The sequence below is a fragment of the Gopherus flavomarginatus genome, chromosome 8, assembly GCF_025201925.1.
Source record: "Gopherus flavomarginatus isolate rGopFla2 chromosome 8, rGopFla2.mat.asm, whole genome shotgun sequence".
Lineage (NCBI taxonomy): Eukaryota > Metazoa > Chordata > Testudines > Testudinidae > Gopherus > Gopherus flavomarginatus.
The window spans coordinates 115067332-115084039 of record NC_066624.1 but is presented as its reverse complement, the minus strand read 5'-3'; the positions used below and the strand labels follow the sequence as shown (position 1 = coordinate 115084039).

At 45.6% G+C, this 16708-nt stretch overlaps 1 protein-coding gene across 29 annotated transcripts in view; it reads right to left on the bottom strand.

The window, feature by feature from the left end:
* The window catches only part of DLG1 (discs large MAGUK scaffold protein 1), a 443566-nt gene that overhangs the window by 155397 nt on the left and 271461 nt on the right, over positions 1-16708 (bottom strand). For 27 of the 29 annotated variants that reach the window (XM_050963879.1, XM_050963878.1, XM_050963880.1 and 24 more), the window contains one exon: positions 71-240. The exons of the other annotated variants lie outside the window; for them this stretch is intronic. In XM_050963879.1, the coding sequence (XP_050819836.1) occupies positions 71-240 (170 nt within the window). The remainder of the gene's footprint in view (positions 1-70; positions 241-16708) is intronic. 29 annotated transcript variants of the gene reach the window in all.

Here is a 16708-nt window from a genome sequence, read left to right as displayed (position 1 = left end):
ATAATGGCCTGCAAACTACTGGCAACTTTATCCTTTTTTGTATAACAGAAACTTTATACTTGCCACATACCTTTCGGCCCTTTCACAAGTTTTATCTCCATTATTTTTTCTGTGACTGGTTTTCTTCTTTTGACATACAACCGCACAATGGATCCTGCCTCCTTTAATGCTTCAACTGCTTTGCTGTGTGTCACATCACGAACATCCACTTCATTTACTCGTAATATGCAATCGTTAACCCTGAGGACACCAATGCTTTCATTTAGTTGAGGTATTATACGTAAGGCTACGTTAATGTCATAGAGGTCATGGAAGGCACAGAATCCGTGACTTCCAGAGACCTCTGTGACATTCTCTGCTTCATCGCCAGGGGCTGCGGGACTCTGGCGGCCAGCAGGGCCCCTGCAGAGTTCCAGCGATAGCAGCGAGAAGGATCCCTCTGCAAGGTTACAGCGACGGGCGACAGCCTCGTGTGTGTGTGGGGGGGGGGCGCCTCTGGCAAGCAGCTGGAGGTGTCCTGTTTGCTCTTTGGGAAATATGGTCACTCTGCAGCTTCCAGCTGCTGCAGGCAGAGGGGGAATCCCAAAGCTCCCAGTGACCATGATGGTGGGGGAAACCATGGAGCCACAGCAGCAAAAGTCACAGACAAGTCACAGCTTCCATGAATTTTTATTGCCCGTGACCTGTCTGTGACTTTTAATAAAAATAACCATGACAAAGTTTTAACCTTAATTATAGTGTACTGAACATATTAGGTGTCCAATAGCATTTTAACCAGATGAAACTGCCAATTAATACAATACATGACACATTTTTTTGGAAAAAATATGGATCAAATATTCTTTAAAATAAAAACATTACTGAAAATGCAACATAAATAAGTCCAATTAAGAAGGAAATAACAAATGATTTTAAAATAATATTTTGTTTACAACTAAAGATCAAAATGTTTTCTGATAAGAGAAGGTTACTTACCTGTAACTGGAGGTTCTTCGAGATGTGTGGTCTCAATCTGTATTCCACACACAGGTGTGCATGGCATGGCATGCGCCTGAGTCTGGAAGTGTTTCCTACCAGTGTCCACTGACCCACCCATGCATGTGCATCCCCTCGTGCTCCCAGCCAAAAGTATAATAGGTAGTGTGGGTCAACACCTCTCCAGTCTCCCTCTCTTTACCTTAGAGCTAGCCCGACGCAGAGGGGATGTAAGGCAAGTAGTGGAATATAGATAGGGACCACACATCTCAAAGAATCTCCAGTTACAGATAAGTACCCTCTTTCTCCTCTTTGAGTGACGGTTCCTATGTGTATTCCACACGTGACTCATGAGCAGTGATCAGTGCGGAATTGGCTGCAAGGGTGCTAATGGAAGTGTGGTCCTCAGTACAGCTTAGCCGACTGCTGTGTCTGTGGCTGCCGCTTACTTGTGTGAGGGCATACTGGTTGTGAAGGTGTGGATGGAGCACCAGGTGGCTGCATGACAAATGTCTTGCCAGGGCACATCAGCACATCACTCATGTAGAGTGAGCCATGATTCTATCAGATATGGGTACATCAAACTAGTTGTAGCATTCCAGGATGCATCCTGAGACCCATTTGGAGATGGGTTGAGAGGAGAGGGCTTCACATGTGGACCATTTGGCAATTGCCACAAAGAGCTTCAGCGACATGCAAAAGGGTCGAGTACTGTGAACGTAGAAAGCCGGTGCATGACGGACATCCAGGGAGTGCAGGATCCTGTCAGTGGGGGAGATGTGCAGTTTGGGGCAGAAAACAGGTAGGTGAATGCACTGGTTCAGGTGGAATTCCCAACATGACCTTTGGAAAGAATTTAGGATGGAGCTGAAGGGACATCTTTCTTCTTGTGAAATATAGTGTAAGGGGGAGGATCTGCCATCAGGGCTATCAACTCACTGACCCATCTGGCTGAAGTTATGGCTACCAGGAAAGCCATTTTCATGAAGAGGTGGGAGAGGGAGCATGTTGCCAACGGTTCAAAGGGTGGTTTCATGAGGGTGGAGAGGAAGGGATCAAGGTCCCACGCAGGTGTGTGCTTTAGTGCTGGTGGAAAAGTGTTGAGTAAATCCTTTATGAAGCAAGCGATTGTGAGATGCATAAACACTGAGGTACTGTCCAGAGAAGGAAGAAAGGTGCTGACTGCTGCCAGTTGCACCCATGTATAGGTGATGGCTGGACATTTTGAGGGCGAGAAGGTAGTCCAGGACAACCGGTATAGATACAGCATTCAATGAGTGATGGTGGGCCCATAGCATGAAGCATCTCCATTTCGCCTGACAGCATGTTCTGGTGGATTCTCTCCTGCTCTGAGTAAAGATTCACCATAGCAGGATGAAGCATGCATGGTCCACCGTCAACCCCCAGCCAAATACCAGGCTGTGAAGTGAAGTGGCTCGGCTTGGGATGCAAGAGTCTCCCTTGACTTTGTGTGAGTAGATCTGGGAGTGTGTGAAGGTGGATCAGAGTATGAGTGGAGAGTTGAAGAAGGTCCATGAACCAGAATTGTCATGACCAGAATGGGGCTATGAAGATCACGGTGGCTCTGTCCCGGCGAACTTTGCGGATTACATGCAGGAGGTGCGGAACAGGAGGGAAAACGTAGTGGAAGTCTCCTGTCTGGGACAGAAAGAGAGCATCACCCTGCATGTCCTTCCCTATTGCTCCTCTGGAATAATAGAGGGGCAACTTCCTGTTCTCATGAATGGCAAAGAGGTGCCATAGTTCTTGAAGAGGCACTGTATCATGGCATTGTGTAGCTCCCACTCGTGATAGATGTAAGGTCGGCTGAGTGTGTTGACTAGGGAGTCCTCAATGCGTGGGAGGTACATGACTTGAACTGTTACATGTTTTTGGTGCACCAGTTTCAGGGGCAGATGAACTTGGAACAGAGAGAGGGAGGCTTGGTGCCATTCGATTGTAGATGTACACGACTTCTGTGATGTTGCTGAAGAGGAGTTGAACATACAGAGATCAAATAAGTGGAAGAAATGGCCAGCATGGTCAATGGATCACCCGAAGCTGTAGCATATTTATGGGCATCCTGGCTTCCCAGGGCATTCACACACTCTGGGCTGTGTGGTGGTCTAGGTGGGCTCCTCAACCCATGAGGGAGGTGTCAGTTGTGATGGTGACCTGGGGTGTGGGTAGAGTGAAGGGGGTGCTAATTAAGACTTTGGAAGAATCGGTCCACCATGTGAGGGAGGCTCTGGGTAATGAGGTCTCTGGTCTGCATATGGTCCATGCTGGGTTCATAGACGGAAAAGAGTCACGCTTGGAGGCAATGCATGTGGAGACATGAGTGTGGTATCACATATGGCTGAGGAGAGAGAGGCAGCAGTGGGCCATGGTATTGGGCCTGCAAGACAGGTCTGTAATGACAGACATCAGTGTTGTTAAGTGGTCCACTGGGAGGAAAGCTCTTGCTGGGATGGAGTCAAGCCATGCCCCAATAAACGATATCATCTGCACAGGTGTAAATACCAACTTGTCCTCCTTGATGCAGCTACTGAGATGTCAACAGCATGCAAAGGATGAGGACTGTGACAGTTACTTCCTGGTGCGAAAATCTCATGAGGAGCCAGCCAGTCGTCAGACAGAAGAATACAGAGTATCTGCATTTGGGCCGTGGCCACAGCAAAGACCTTTGTGAGCACTCGTGGAGCCACTGTTATACCAAACAGGAAGATCCAAACCTGGTAATCGTGGTGTCCCACTAAAAAATGGACAAATTTGTCGCAGGCCGGATGGATATCTACATGGAAGTAATACGACTCCTTGCAGAGAGCTGCTAACCAGGCTCCCTGGGGGAGGGATGGGATAATAGATGCCAGTGTTACCACCCAAAGGTCTAGAATGCGACACTGCCATATGCCCTTCTTTTGAGATGAGGAAGTACAATGGAGTAAAAACCCCGTCTACTGTAGTGATGTGGGACAGGTTCTACAGTCCCCTTGAGGAGCAGAGTGTCCACTTCTTGTTGGAGGATGCATTCGTGAGAAGGGTCCTCAGTGGAAGTCTGGGGTGGGAGCAATGAGGTGGAAATGAGAGGAATTCTATTGAGTATCTTTGATGGATGATCTCCAGTACCCAATTGCCATGTGGCAGTAAGAGGGAACTGGAGATGCATCAACCCTCACTACCTATTATACTCTCAGCTGGGAACATGAGGGGATACATATGCACGTGGGGGTGGGGGGTCAATGGACACTGCAAAGAAACACTTCCAGACTCAGATGCATGGTGCACACACACATTTATGTGGGAATACACATAGGGACCATCACTGGAAGAAGCAGCTTCAGTTTCAATATATTTTAATCAAAAAAATTGCACAAACTATTTTTTACATGCAAAAAAATGTGGTCAGCATCTAAAGGAAAGAGTAGCTAACTACTGCACTGTTCAGCAAACTAGGAAGCACAGGAGGAAAAGAAGCTAGAGTTTTAACCCATACGTTAAACAAAGAACTTCCTCTGTTCTGCTTTGAAACATTGCCTTCCTGCTTTGGCAGATTAATTATGTCACTGATGGCGTTGCTGTCCATTTGATGTGCTGCTGGTGCTGTACTGACATTCTACTAAGATAAACAACGTTTAGACATACCTGACATGCCTAGCCTGACTGCCAGCAAGTTCTGGGAGATGTAAGCTGTGCATCAGACAGCAGTCAACAGACTAATATGGGGCCCTGAATGATGTGTATTAAATTCTAAAACAGCAAACTGCTGCTATCCTGGGGTGCCCCCTGCCCCCATCCCAGATCCCTTTAGTGGCACAGACCAGCTGCATCTGCCTTGCCCCTCAGATACAGAGAGGCAATGCACTCCAGCTACTTCACAGGAGATTTCTGCAAGCCTGACTTCACAGCATTATTCAAACATGTTTCTATATGCATGTATACGTACATGCCTGTGTCCACATGCCACTCACACATAGCTCTAACCACATTCCTCTTTCTGCATCACAGCATCCATGCTCTTCATCTTTCCTTCTCTCCACCAGCTCCATTTCCCCATCCTTACCCCTATATAGCTCCCACCATACTTCTTCCACTCCACATCCCAATCTCCACCTTCCTCACAACAGCACAAATGCAAAACCCACATCCACACCCTCCTCTGCCTATTCCTCACCTCTGACAACATCTACCCCAACCATAGATTCATAGACTCTAGGACTAGAAGGGACCTCGAGAGGTCATCGAGTCCAGTCCCCTGCCCTCATGGCAGGACCAAATACTGTCTAGACCATCCCTGATAGACATTTATCTAAACTACTCTTAAATATCTCCAGAGATGGAGATTCCACAGCCTCCCTAGGCAATTTATTCCAGTGTTTAACCACCCTGACAGTTAGGAACTTTTTCCAAATGTCCAACCTAAATCTCCCTTGCTGCAGTTTAAACTCATTGCTTCTTGTTCTATCATTAGAGCCTAAGGTGAACAAGTTTTCTCCCTCCTCCTGATGACACCCTTTTAGATACCTGAAAACTGCTATCATGTCCCCTCTCAGTCTTCTCTTTTCCAAACTAAACAACCACAATTCTTTCAGAGGATCCTCCTCATACCCTTATACTCTACCGTGGTCTCCTTCTCCCTCTTCTATATCTTATATCTGGGTAATCTCATCTGTGAACATGAATTCAACTACATTTCTATGTGGATGACTCACAGATTTCTCTCTCTACTCCAGACCTGTCTCCTTCTGTCCGAATTAAAATCTCAGCTTGTTTCTGTGACATCTCCTCATGGACACATAGCCATCAGCTCAAACTCAACCTGGCTAAAACACAGCTCTTAATCTTCCCTTCTAATTCCAATTTGACACCTACTGTCTCATTTGTTGTGGACATCACCACCACTCTGCCTACCATTCAGGCCCATAAACTGGGTGTCATCTTCAGCTGAGTTATCCCTCTAGATGCTCACATCCAGGATATGCTTAAATCTTTCAGAGTCTTTTTGCATAACATTTCTTAGGATACAGATAAACCTTTCATCCAGGCTCTTTTCCTCTTGCTTCTGAATTACTGCCTCATCCTTTTCTCTGGCATTGGCAAATGCAATCCTGCCACTCTAACATCCATTTAGAATGCAGCTGTGAAGATTCTTTTCCTAGATCATCACTTTGAACATGAAACCCCTCTCATTGCATCTTTGCTTGCTCTCCTCTATCATAACAAATATAAGCTACTTGTCTTCAGATTCAAGGCCCTTCATGACCCATCCCCATTGTACCGATTATTTCACATTCAGTATCATAAGATAGACTCCTGCCTCTACTGAGCCAATGATGACAGTCTACATCAACCATTTGTTAAATTTTCAAACAAGCACCTTCATACTTTCTCCCATGCTACCCCTCAGACTTTGAAGGAGCTCCCTGTAAACATCCACAAAACTAACTCAACGTCCTCCTTCAAATTTCTCCTTAAAACTCCACTCTGTCATAAAGCTCACAAAAAGTGTGACATAGTTAGGATGCTAGCGTGCTCAGACCACAGCCTACCATGCTGACTAGTATCGGCTCACTGTTTACTTGTAGACTCCCACTGGTTTGGCTGTATACATCTGTTGCCTCTTGTCTAATAATTAGATGATTTTTCTTCCTACAATGGGGTCCTGGTCCTTGACTGGGGCAACTATGTGTCATGATAATACAAATAAATAATAATATGCATAATTAATTCCAGAACTAGCTCTGCAAATATATATTAGAAGGAACACCAGTTTATCCTAAGATAAATTTTTGTTTTACACAGTAATGCTGGCAAATTCTTGAAACTGTTCAGAATTAACAATTCCATAAAGACTTTTAGAAAAACCATTCATTTCAAAATGCTCTTAGCACAATTCTGCATAAATTGGGGAATACTACCTAACAATGTGCCAACATTTTGACTAGATATAATGAAGCATCTTAAATCTAACCTTGTTTGCATGATCAGGTGAGTATCTTGGCCAAGAAGATGTTAAGACTAGTTTTCAAGGAAACACAGAATAGTTAAAACTGAATTCTAGAAAAGAAGGCTGAGCTACTGGAATAATTACAGAATCACTTAGTCCAACCCCCCACGCATACTGAGGTAGGACCAAGTAAACCTAGACTATACCTAATAGGTGTTTGTCCATCCTGTTCTTCATATTCCAATGCTTAATTATCTTTACAGTTAGGAAGTTTTCCTAATATCTAAACCTCCCATGCTGCAGATTAAGCCCATTACTTCTTATCCTACCTTCAGTGGATACGGAAAACGATTGATCACCATCTTCATTATGATAGCCTTTAACATATTGGAAGACAGTTATCAAGTGCCCCCTCAGTCTTCTTTTCTCAAGACTAAACGTGCCAACTTTTTTCTAACATTTCCTCAGAAGTCATGTTTTCTAAATCTTATCATTTTTGTTGCTGTCCTCTGGGCTTTCTCCAATTTGTCCACCTCTTTCTTAAGGTGTGGCACCCAAAACTGGACAGAGTACCTGAGCCTGAAGCCTTACCAGTTCTGAACAGAGTGGAACAATTATCCCTCATGACTTACATATGAGTCTCCTGTTAATACATGCCAGAATTATAAAAGCTTTTTTTGCAACTGCATTACATTGTTGATTCATTCAATTTGTGATCCACTATTGCACAAATCCAAGGAGTATGGGGAAAAAAGCAGGAAGAACCGTAAGTACTAGTATATAAGCCAAATTATAACTTAATCGGCATCACAGCGACTTGGTGGGATAAGTCTCATGACTGGAATATTGGCATAGAGGACTATAGTTTGTTCAGGAAGGACAGGCAGGATAAAAAGAGAGAAGGTGTTGCATAATACATCAAGAGTATATTTACTTGTTCTGAGGACCAGAAGGAGGTACGAGGCAGACCAGTTGAGAGTCTGTGGGTAAAGAGTAAAAAATAGGGGTGACGTTATGGTAGTAGTCTACTACAGACCACCAAATAAGGAAGAGGGGGTGGATGAGGCATTTCTATAACAAGTGACAGAAATACCCAGAACACAAGACCTGGTAATAATGGGGGACTTAACTAATCAGACTTTCTGTTGGAAAAGTAATACAGTAAAACACAAAATTTCAAATAAGTTCTTGGAATGTATTGGGGACAACTTTTTTCTCCAGAAATCAGAGGTAATAACCAGTTGGACAGCCATTTTACACTTGATTCTGACCAACAGGGAGGAATTGTTTGTTAATCTGAATGTGGAAGGCAAACTAGGTGAAAGTGATCAGGAAATGACAAATTCCATGATTCTAAGGAAAGGAAAGAGCGAGAGCAGCTTAACAAAAAGGCAGATTTTAACAAACTCTGAGAAATGGTGGGTAAAGACCCATGGGAAGAAAATCTAAGGGAAAAAAGAGTTCAGGAGAGTTGACAGTTTCTCAAGGAGACAATATGAAAGACATAACTGCAAATTATCCCAATACCATGGAAAGATAGGAAGAATGATAAGAGGAGCTCTTTAATGACCTGAAAATCAAAAAGAAGACCGACAAAAAGTAGAAACCTGGACAAATTGCAAAGGAGCCATAAAAAAGAATAGCACAAACATGTAGGAACAAAATCAGAAAGGCTAAGGCACAAAATGAATTATACCTCTCAAGAGACATAAAAGGCAGTTACTCACCTTGTGTAGTAATGATGGTTCTTCAAGATGTGTTCCCCTATGGGTGCTCCATTGTAGGTGTGCTTGCATCCCTGCGCTGCTGATCACAGAACTTCAATAGTCATGTCCATTAGGCTCACGCAGGCACTGTCTCCCCTCGTGCCAAGCCACGAGACTAGCCAGCGTGCACGAGATAACCCTCCTCAGTTCCTTCTCTACTGCAGAGTCATTGACAAGAATTCCGAAGTAGAAGGGAGGAGGGTGTGTTTTGGATCACCCACAGGGATACATATCTCGAAGAACCATCATTACTGCCCAAGATGAGTAACTTTCTTGTGGTGCTCCATGGTAGGTGACTTCTGAGCAGTATCCCTATTAGGGGGCTGGGACTTCAGAGTTGGGTCAGTTACAGATGACAGTACTGTGGAGCTGAAGATGGAATTGGAGACAGAGTCACCAGTGATCACAAAGCATTCTGCAAAAGTGTGGACGGATGCCTAAGTTGCCGCTCTACAGATCTCTGAGACAGGGACATTCTTGAAGAAGGCAATAGATGAGGAGATTGACTTTGCAGAGTTGTGAAAATAGTCTGGAGGGGTCATGGTGTGAGCTTGATAAACTGTCTAATGCAATTTGAGACCCACTTAGATCGCCTTTGGGCTATTATTGTAGATACCCAGTGACCAGAGTGTAGCCATTGAATCCTTCAGGGTGCAAAGGGAGGCGTCAGTCTTCTCTGCAAAGAGCTTTCTGCCCTCAAAGGAGAGGTTCTCAACAGTTGACTGCACCTCTTTTGGAAAACCCAACGGAGAGCCATGATGCTTGTTGCATCACCGTGGAGATGGACCTAGCTGCTTTGTCTGCCGCATCAAAGGCAGATTGCAGCAGTGTCCTTGCTACTATCTCTCCCTTCTATATAATGGCCTTAAATTGGTCATGATGTGACTCTGGCATCCCCTCAATAAAAAGAAGACTGAGGCGGGATTTGTCAACTGTCTTCAAATACGTGAAGTGCTGGTATAAAGATGTCAGTGATCAATTTTTTCCCATGTACACAGAAGGTAGGACAAGTAGTAACAGGGTTAACCTGCAACAAGGAAAGGTTAGGTCAGATGTTAGGAAAAACTTTCTAACTATAAAGATGGTTAAGCACTGGAATATGTTACTATGGGGGATTATGGAATTCCTGTCACTAGAGGTTCTGAAGAACAGGTTGGACACACGTCACAGATGGTGTAATTTACTTGGTCCTGCTACAGGCAAGGCGCTGGACTTGACTTTTTGAGGTTCCTTCCAGCCCTACACTTCTATGATTCTGCAACCCCTCAGATCCTTCTCTGCAGCACTAACACAGTGTTCTCCATTTGCATTCATCCATCTCCATTTTTCCTTCCTAAGTGTAGTACTTTGTACAGTTCTGTATGGAATTTCATCTTTTCAATTTCAGATCAATTATCAAATGTATCAAGGTCACTTTGAATTCTAATTCTGTCCTTCAAAATGCTCCATCATCCAACTCATTAAGGGAATAGTAGTGGACCCAGGACAAACACCTATGAGACCTCACTAGATATGACCTGAGAATCTGATAGCGAACCACTGATAACAAATGATATTGATCAGAGGGGTAGCCGTGTTAGTCTGGATCTGTAAAAAGCAACAGAGAGTCCCGTGGTACCTTATAAACTAACAGACATATTGGAGCATAAGCTTTTGTGGGTCAGACGCATGTGGGTACTGAGTAATGCGTAATGATAATTTGTAATTAGTTTATAATTGTCAAGGTTTTTTCCCCCACTTTGAACTTTAGAGTAAAAATGTGGGGGAACTGCATGGACCCTTCTAAGCTTAATTCCTAGCTTAGATCTCGTAACGCTGCCACCAGCCAGAAGTCTGTGTCTGGCACACTTCTGTTCCCCCAAAACCTTCCCTGGGGAACCCAAGACCCAAATCCCTTGGGTCTTAAAACAAGGAGAAATTAACCATCCCCCTCTTCCCCCCCCCCACCGATTCTCCCCTCCCTGGGTTGCCTTGAGAGGCTACACAGATCCAAACTCCTTGGATCTTAAAACAAAGAGAATCAACCATCCCCCTTTCCTTTTCCCCCCACCAATCCCTGGTGAGTTTAGACGCAATCCCTTGGATTCTAAAACAAGGAAAAATCAATCAGGTTCTTAAAAAGAAAGCTTTTAATTAAAGAAAGAAAAAGTAAAAATTATCTCTGTAAAATCAGGATGGAAAATGCTTTACAGGGTATTCAGATTCATATAGACCAGAGGGACTCCCCCCACTAGCCTTAGATTCAAAGTTACAGCAAACAGAGGCAAAAATCCTTCCAGCAAAAAGACGCATTTACAAGTTAAGAAAACAAACATAATTCTAATCCGCCTTGCCTGGCTATACTTACAATTTTGAAACATGAAAGACTGATTCAGCAAGATTGGGAAAACCTGGGTGTACGTCTGGTCTCTCTTAGCCCCAAGAGCGAACAAAGAACAAAACAAACAACACAAATAAAGACTTCTCTCCACCAAGATTTGAAAGTATCTTGTCCCCTGTCATAAACAGATAGCTAAGGGTTAATGTCTCTTTCACCTGAAGCACCTGACCAGAGGACCAATCAGGAAACCGGATTTTTTCAACTTTGGGTGGAGGGAATTGAGTGTCCAAGGTCTTTGTTTTTCTGGCTGCCTGCTTTCTCTGAGCTTTGGAGAAGTAGTTCTACTTTCTAGTCTTCTGTTTCTAAGTGTAAGGACAAAGAGATCAGATAGTAAGTTCTATGGTTTTCTTTTCTTTGGTATTTGCATGAATATAAGTGCTGGAGTGCTTTGATTTGTATTCTTTTTGAATAAGGCTGTTTATTCAATATTCTTTTAAGAAATTGCCCTGTATTGTGTCATCTTAATACAGAGAGACTATTTGTATTTTTTCTTTCTTTTTTTATATAAAGCTTTCTTTTAAGACCTGTTGGAGTTTTTCTTTATTTCAGGGAAATTGAGTCTGTACTCACCAGGGAATTGGTGGGAGGAAGAAATCAAGGGGAGATTTGTGTGTTGGATTGCTAGCCTGACTTTGCATTCCCTCTGGGGGAATAGGAAAGTACTTTTTGTTTCCAGGATTGGGAACAGAGAAGGAGATTCACTCTGTTTGGATTCACAGAGCTTGTGTCTGTGTATCTCTCCAGGAGCACCTGGAGGGGGGAAGGGAAAAAGGATTATTTCCCTTTGTTGTGAGACTCAAGGGATTTGGGTCTTGGGGTCCCCAGGGAAGGTTTTTCAGGGGGACCAGAGTGCCCCAAAACACTCTAATTTTTTGGGTGGTGGCAGCAGGTACCAGGTCCAAGCTGGTAACTAAGCTTGGAGGTTTTCATGCTAACCCCCATATTTTGGACGCTAAGGTCCAAATCTGGGACCTAGGTTATTACATGGCGGCAGCTGGTGGGAGATAGACAGAATCCAGAAGCCAGTAGAAATATTATATTTTTCGTTTCTCTGCTAAGGGCTTTTTAGCAGAGAGAAACAGTTTGGTTTTAAAAGGGAACCAGAGAGAAATTTTTTTTTCTGCTCTCTCTGGCAGTTTGTGGCTTGCATGTTAAGCAGAAGTCGTTAAGGACTATTAACAGTCTTTTGTCACACAATAGCCCTCCCATTAGGAGTCAAGTACCAGCACTTATAGGCATGCAAATAAAGTGGTTTTTCTGGTTTCCCTTCATTGAACATTAGCTAGAAAGAGAAAAAGAAAAAAGGCACTGTTGCTAGGCAGACTTCAGGAGGCAACAGAGAACCTGCAGTTCAAAAGATAAACACCGGAGGGCACCCCAACACAAGAAAACAGGAACCATGACTTCTAAGGCAAAAATTGACGCCGAAGAACAAATCAAAGAAGCTGAACACAGGCGAGAGATGGAAAAACACAAACAGCAACTGGAAATAAAACAAAAAGAGATGGAGATGAAAGAAAGAGAAGAACAGATCAAAGAGGCAGCCTACCAAAGAGAACAGGCAGCCTACCAAAGAGAACAGGCAGCCAAAGAGGCAGCCAAGGAGGCAGCACACAAAAGAAAACTAGAAGAAGAAGAGGTGGCCCACCACCGAGAAATGGAAAAACAACAAAAAGAGAATGAAGAGAAGGAAAAACAGAGAAAACATGAACTGGAGTTGGCAAAAGCTGGGCTGCCTGTGCCAGCCAACCCTAACAACCCGGCGCCAAATATTGCTCCACAGCACAGGAAATTTCCCACCTACAAGGCAGGTGATGACACCGAGGCCTTCTTGGAAAATTTTGAAAGAGCCTGTCTTGGGTACAGCATTCCCGAAGACCAGTACATGGTAGAATTGAGGTCACAGCTCAGTGGACCTTTAGCAGAGGTGGCAGCTGAAATGCCTAAGCACCAAATGAATGACTATAAACTTTTCCTAACCAAGGCCAGATACAGGATGGGGATAACCCCAGATCATGCCCGTCGGCGTTTCAGAAACCAAAAGTGGAAACCAGAGGAGTCATTTCCCAAACACGCCTACTGCATTGCAAAAAACTATGAGGCCTGGCTAACAGGAAACAACATTCAAACCTTGGAAGAACTGAACCTCCTCATACAAATGGAGCAGTTCTTGGATGGTGTTCCTGAAGACATCACACGGTACATACAAGATGGAAACCCCAAGAATATCGCTGAGGCGGGGGAGATTGGAGCCAAATGGATGGAACTGGCAGAAAGCAAGAAAGCTACTGTCAAGGGGAACGATTACCCCAGGGGGCACACAGACCATAAACCCTACAACCGAGGACAGCCAAAGACCCCACATACCACCCAAGTAAAGCCACAGATACCCTACCCTTCAACCTCACCAGTCTCCAGTAACTCACCTCGGCCCAGTGACCCATCAGATGGAAGATGCTTTAAGTGTAATGAACTGGGACATATCAAGGCCAAGTGTCCCAAGAACACCATGCGAGTGCAATTCATTACACCACCATCACACCAAAGATCCCCAGGCCCGGATGCCTCTCAAATACCCTTGGAGCGAAGGGAAAATTTGAGAGTGGGTGGAAAGAAGGTTACTGCGTGGAGAGACACGGGGGCACAAGTGTCAGCTATCCACCAATCCTTCGTTGACCCCAAATTCATCAACCCAAAGGCCAAAGTTACAATTTACCCCTTCATGTCACAAGCTGTAGACTTGCCTACAGCTCAACTGCCTGTCCAGTACAAAGGCTGGTCAGGAATGTGGACTTTTGCAGTCTATGACAATTATCCTATCCCCATGCTACTGGGGGAAGACTTGGCCAACCAGGTGAGGCGGGCCAAGAGAGTGGGAATGGTTACACGTAGCCAAACCAGGCAAGCTTCCAGACCCATTTCTGTTCCTGAACCGTCCACAGAGGCCCCGTCTGTGTTACCAGAGACCCAGACAGAGGTAGTGGACCCGGATTCCATGCCTACCACTGAAACAGCCACAGCATCTCCAGTCCCAGGCCCGGAACTGGAACAGCAACCAGCACCAGCAAGTGCAACTACATCTTCAAACTCAACGCCAGAGGGCGCCAGCGAGCCAAAACTGGCAGAAGCACAAGACAGCCATACCCAAAAGGCTCAGCCAGAGCCTGAAATACCCTCAGGTGCACCAGCGGAGAGCGGTACACCAGCAACGGAAACAACCCCATCACCTACATCGCTTCCAGAGGGACCAAGCCCAAGTCCACAGTCTGAGGAAGAACTGGTGACCCCAGCCTCAAGGGAACAGTTCCAGGCTGAGCAGGAAGCGGATGACAGCCTTCAGAAAGCTTGGGCGGCGGCACGGAGCACCCCACCGCCTCTCAGCTCTTCTAATCGATCCCGGTTTGTTATAGACCAAGGACTTTTATACAAGGAAATTCTTTCTGGTGGACACCGGGAAGAATGGCAGCCGCAAAAACAGTTGGTGGTTCCAACTAAGTACCGGGGGAAGCTCTTAAGCTTAGCCCATGATCATCCCAGTGGCCATGCTGGGGTGAACAGAACCAAGGACCGGTTGGGGAAGTCCTTCCACTGGGAGGGGATGGGCAAGGACGTTGCCAAGTATGTCCGGTCTTGTGAGGTATGCCAAAGAGTGGGAAAGCCTCAAGACCAGGTCAAGGCCCCTCTCCAGCCACTCCCCATAATTGAGGTCCCATTTCAGCGAGTAGCTGTGGATATTCTGGGCCCTTTCCCAAAAAAGACGCCCAGAGGAAAGCAGTACGTACTGACTTTAGTGGACTTTGCTACCCGATGGCCAGAAGCAGTCGCTCTAGGCAACACCAGGGCTAACACTGTGTGCCTGGCCCTAACAGACATCTTTGCCAGAGTAGGTTGGCCCTGCGACATCCTTACAGATTCAGGGTCTAATTTCCTGGCAGGGACCATGGAAAAACTGTGGGAAACTCATGGGGTGAATCACTTGGTTGCCACCCCGTACCACCATCAAACCAATGGCCTGGTTGAAAGGTTCAATGAAACTTTGGGGGCCATGATACGTAAATTCATCAACGAATTCTCCAATAATTGGGACCTAGTGTTGCAGCAGTTGCTGTTTGCCTACAGGGCTGTACCACATCCCAGTTTAGGGTTTTCACCATTTGAACTTGTGTATGGTCACGAGGTTAAGGGGCCATTACAGTTGGTGAAGCAGCAATGGGAGGGGTTTATGCCTTCTCCAGGAACTAACATTCTGGACTTTGTAAGCAACCTACAAAGCACCCTCCAACACTCTTTAGCCCTTGCTAAAGAGAACCTAAAGAATGCTCAAGAAGAGCAAAAGGCCTGGTATGACAGACATGCCAGAGATCGGTCCTTCAAGGTAGGAGACCAGGTTATGGTCTTGAAGGCGCAACAGGCCCATAAGATGGAAGCATCATGGGAAGGGCCATTCACGGTCCAAGAGCGCCTGGGAGCTGTAAACTACCTCATAGCATTTCCCAATTCCTCACTAAAGCCTAAAGTGTACCATGTTAATTCTCTCAAGCCTTTCTATTCCAGAGACTTACAGGTTTGTCAGTTTACAGTCCAGGGAGAGGACGCTGAGTGGCCTGACGGTGTCTACTACGACGGGAAAAAAGACGGTGGCGTGGAAGAGGTGAACCTCTCAACCACCCTGGAACGTCTGCAGCGGCAACAAATCAAGGAGCTGTGCACTAGCTTCGCCCCATTGTTCTCAGCCACCCCAGGACGGACTGAACGGGCATACCACTCCATTGATACAGGTAATGCTCACCCAATCAGAACCCCACCCTACCGAGTGTCTCCTCATGCCCAAGCTGCTATAGAACGGGAGATCCAGAACATGCTACAGATGGGTATAATCCGCTCATCTACCAGTGCATGGGCATCTCCAGTGGTTCTGGTACCCAAACCAGATGGGGAAATACGCTTTTGCGTGGACTACCGTAAACTAAATGCTGTAACTCGTCCGGACAACTATCCAATGCCACGTACCGATGAGCTATTGGAAAAGTTGGGACGTGCCCAGTTCATCTCTACAATAGACTTAACCAAGGGGTACTGGCAAGTACCACTAGATGAACCTGCCAAGGAGAGGTCAGCATTCGTCACCCATGCGGGGGTGTATGAATTCAATGTCCTTCCTTTCGGCCTTCGAAATGCACCCGCCACCTTCCAGAGGCTGGTAGATGGTCTACTAGCTGGACTGGCAGAATTTGCAGTTGCCTACCTCGATGATGTGGCCATTTTTTCAGACTCCTGGCCCGAACACCTACTACACCTGGAAAAGGTCTTTGAGCGCATCAGGCAGGCAGGACTAACTGTTAAGGCCAAAAAGTGTCAAATAGGCCAAAACAGAGTGACTTACCTGGGGCACCAGGTGGGTCGAGGAACCATAAACCCCCTACAGGCCAAGGTGGATGCTATCCAAAAGTGGCCTGTCCCACGGTCCAAGAAGCAGGTCCAATCCTTCTTAGGCTTGGCCGGATACTACAGGCGATTTGTACCACACTACAGCCAAATCGCTGCCCCACTGACCGACCTGACCAAAAAGACCCAGCCAAATGCAGTTAAGTGGACTAATGAGTGTCAAAAGGCCTTTACCCAACTTAAGGCAACGCTCAT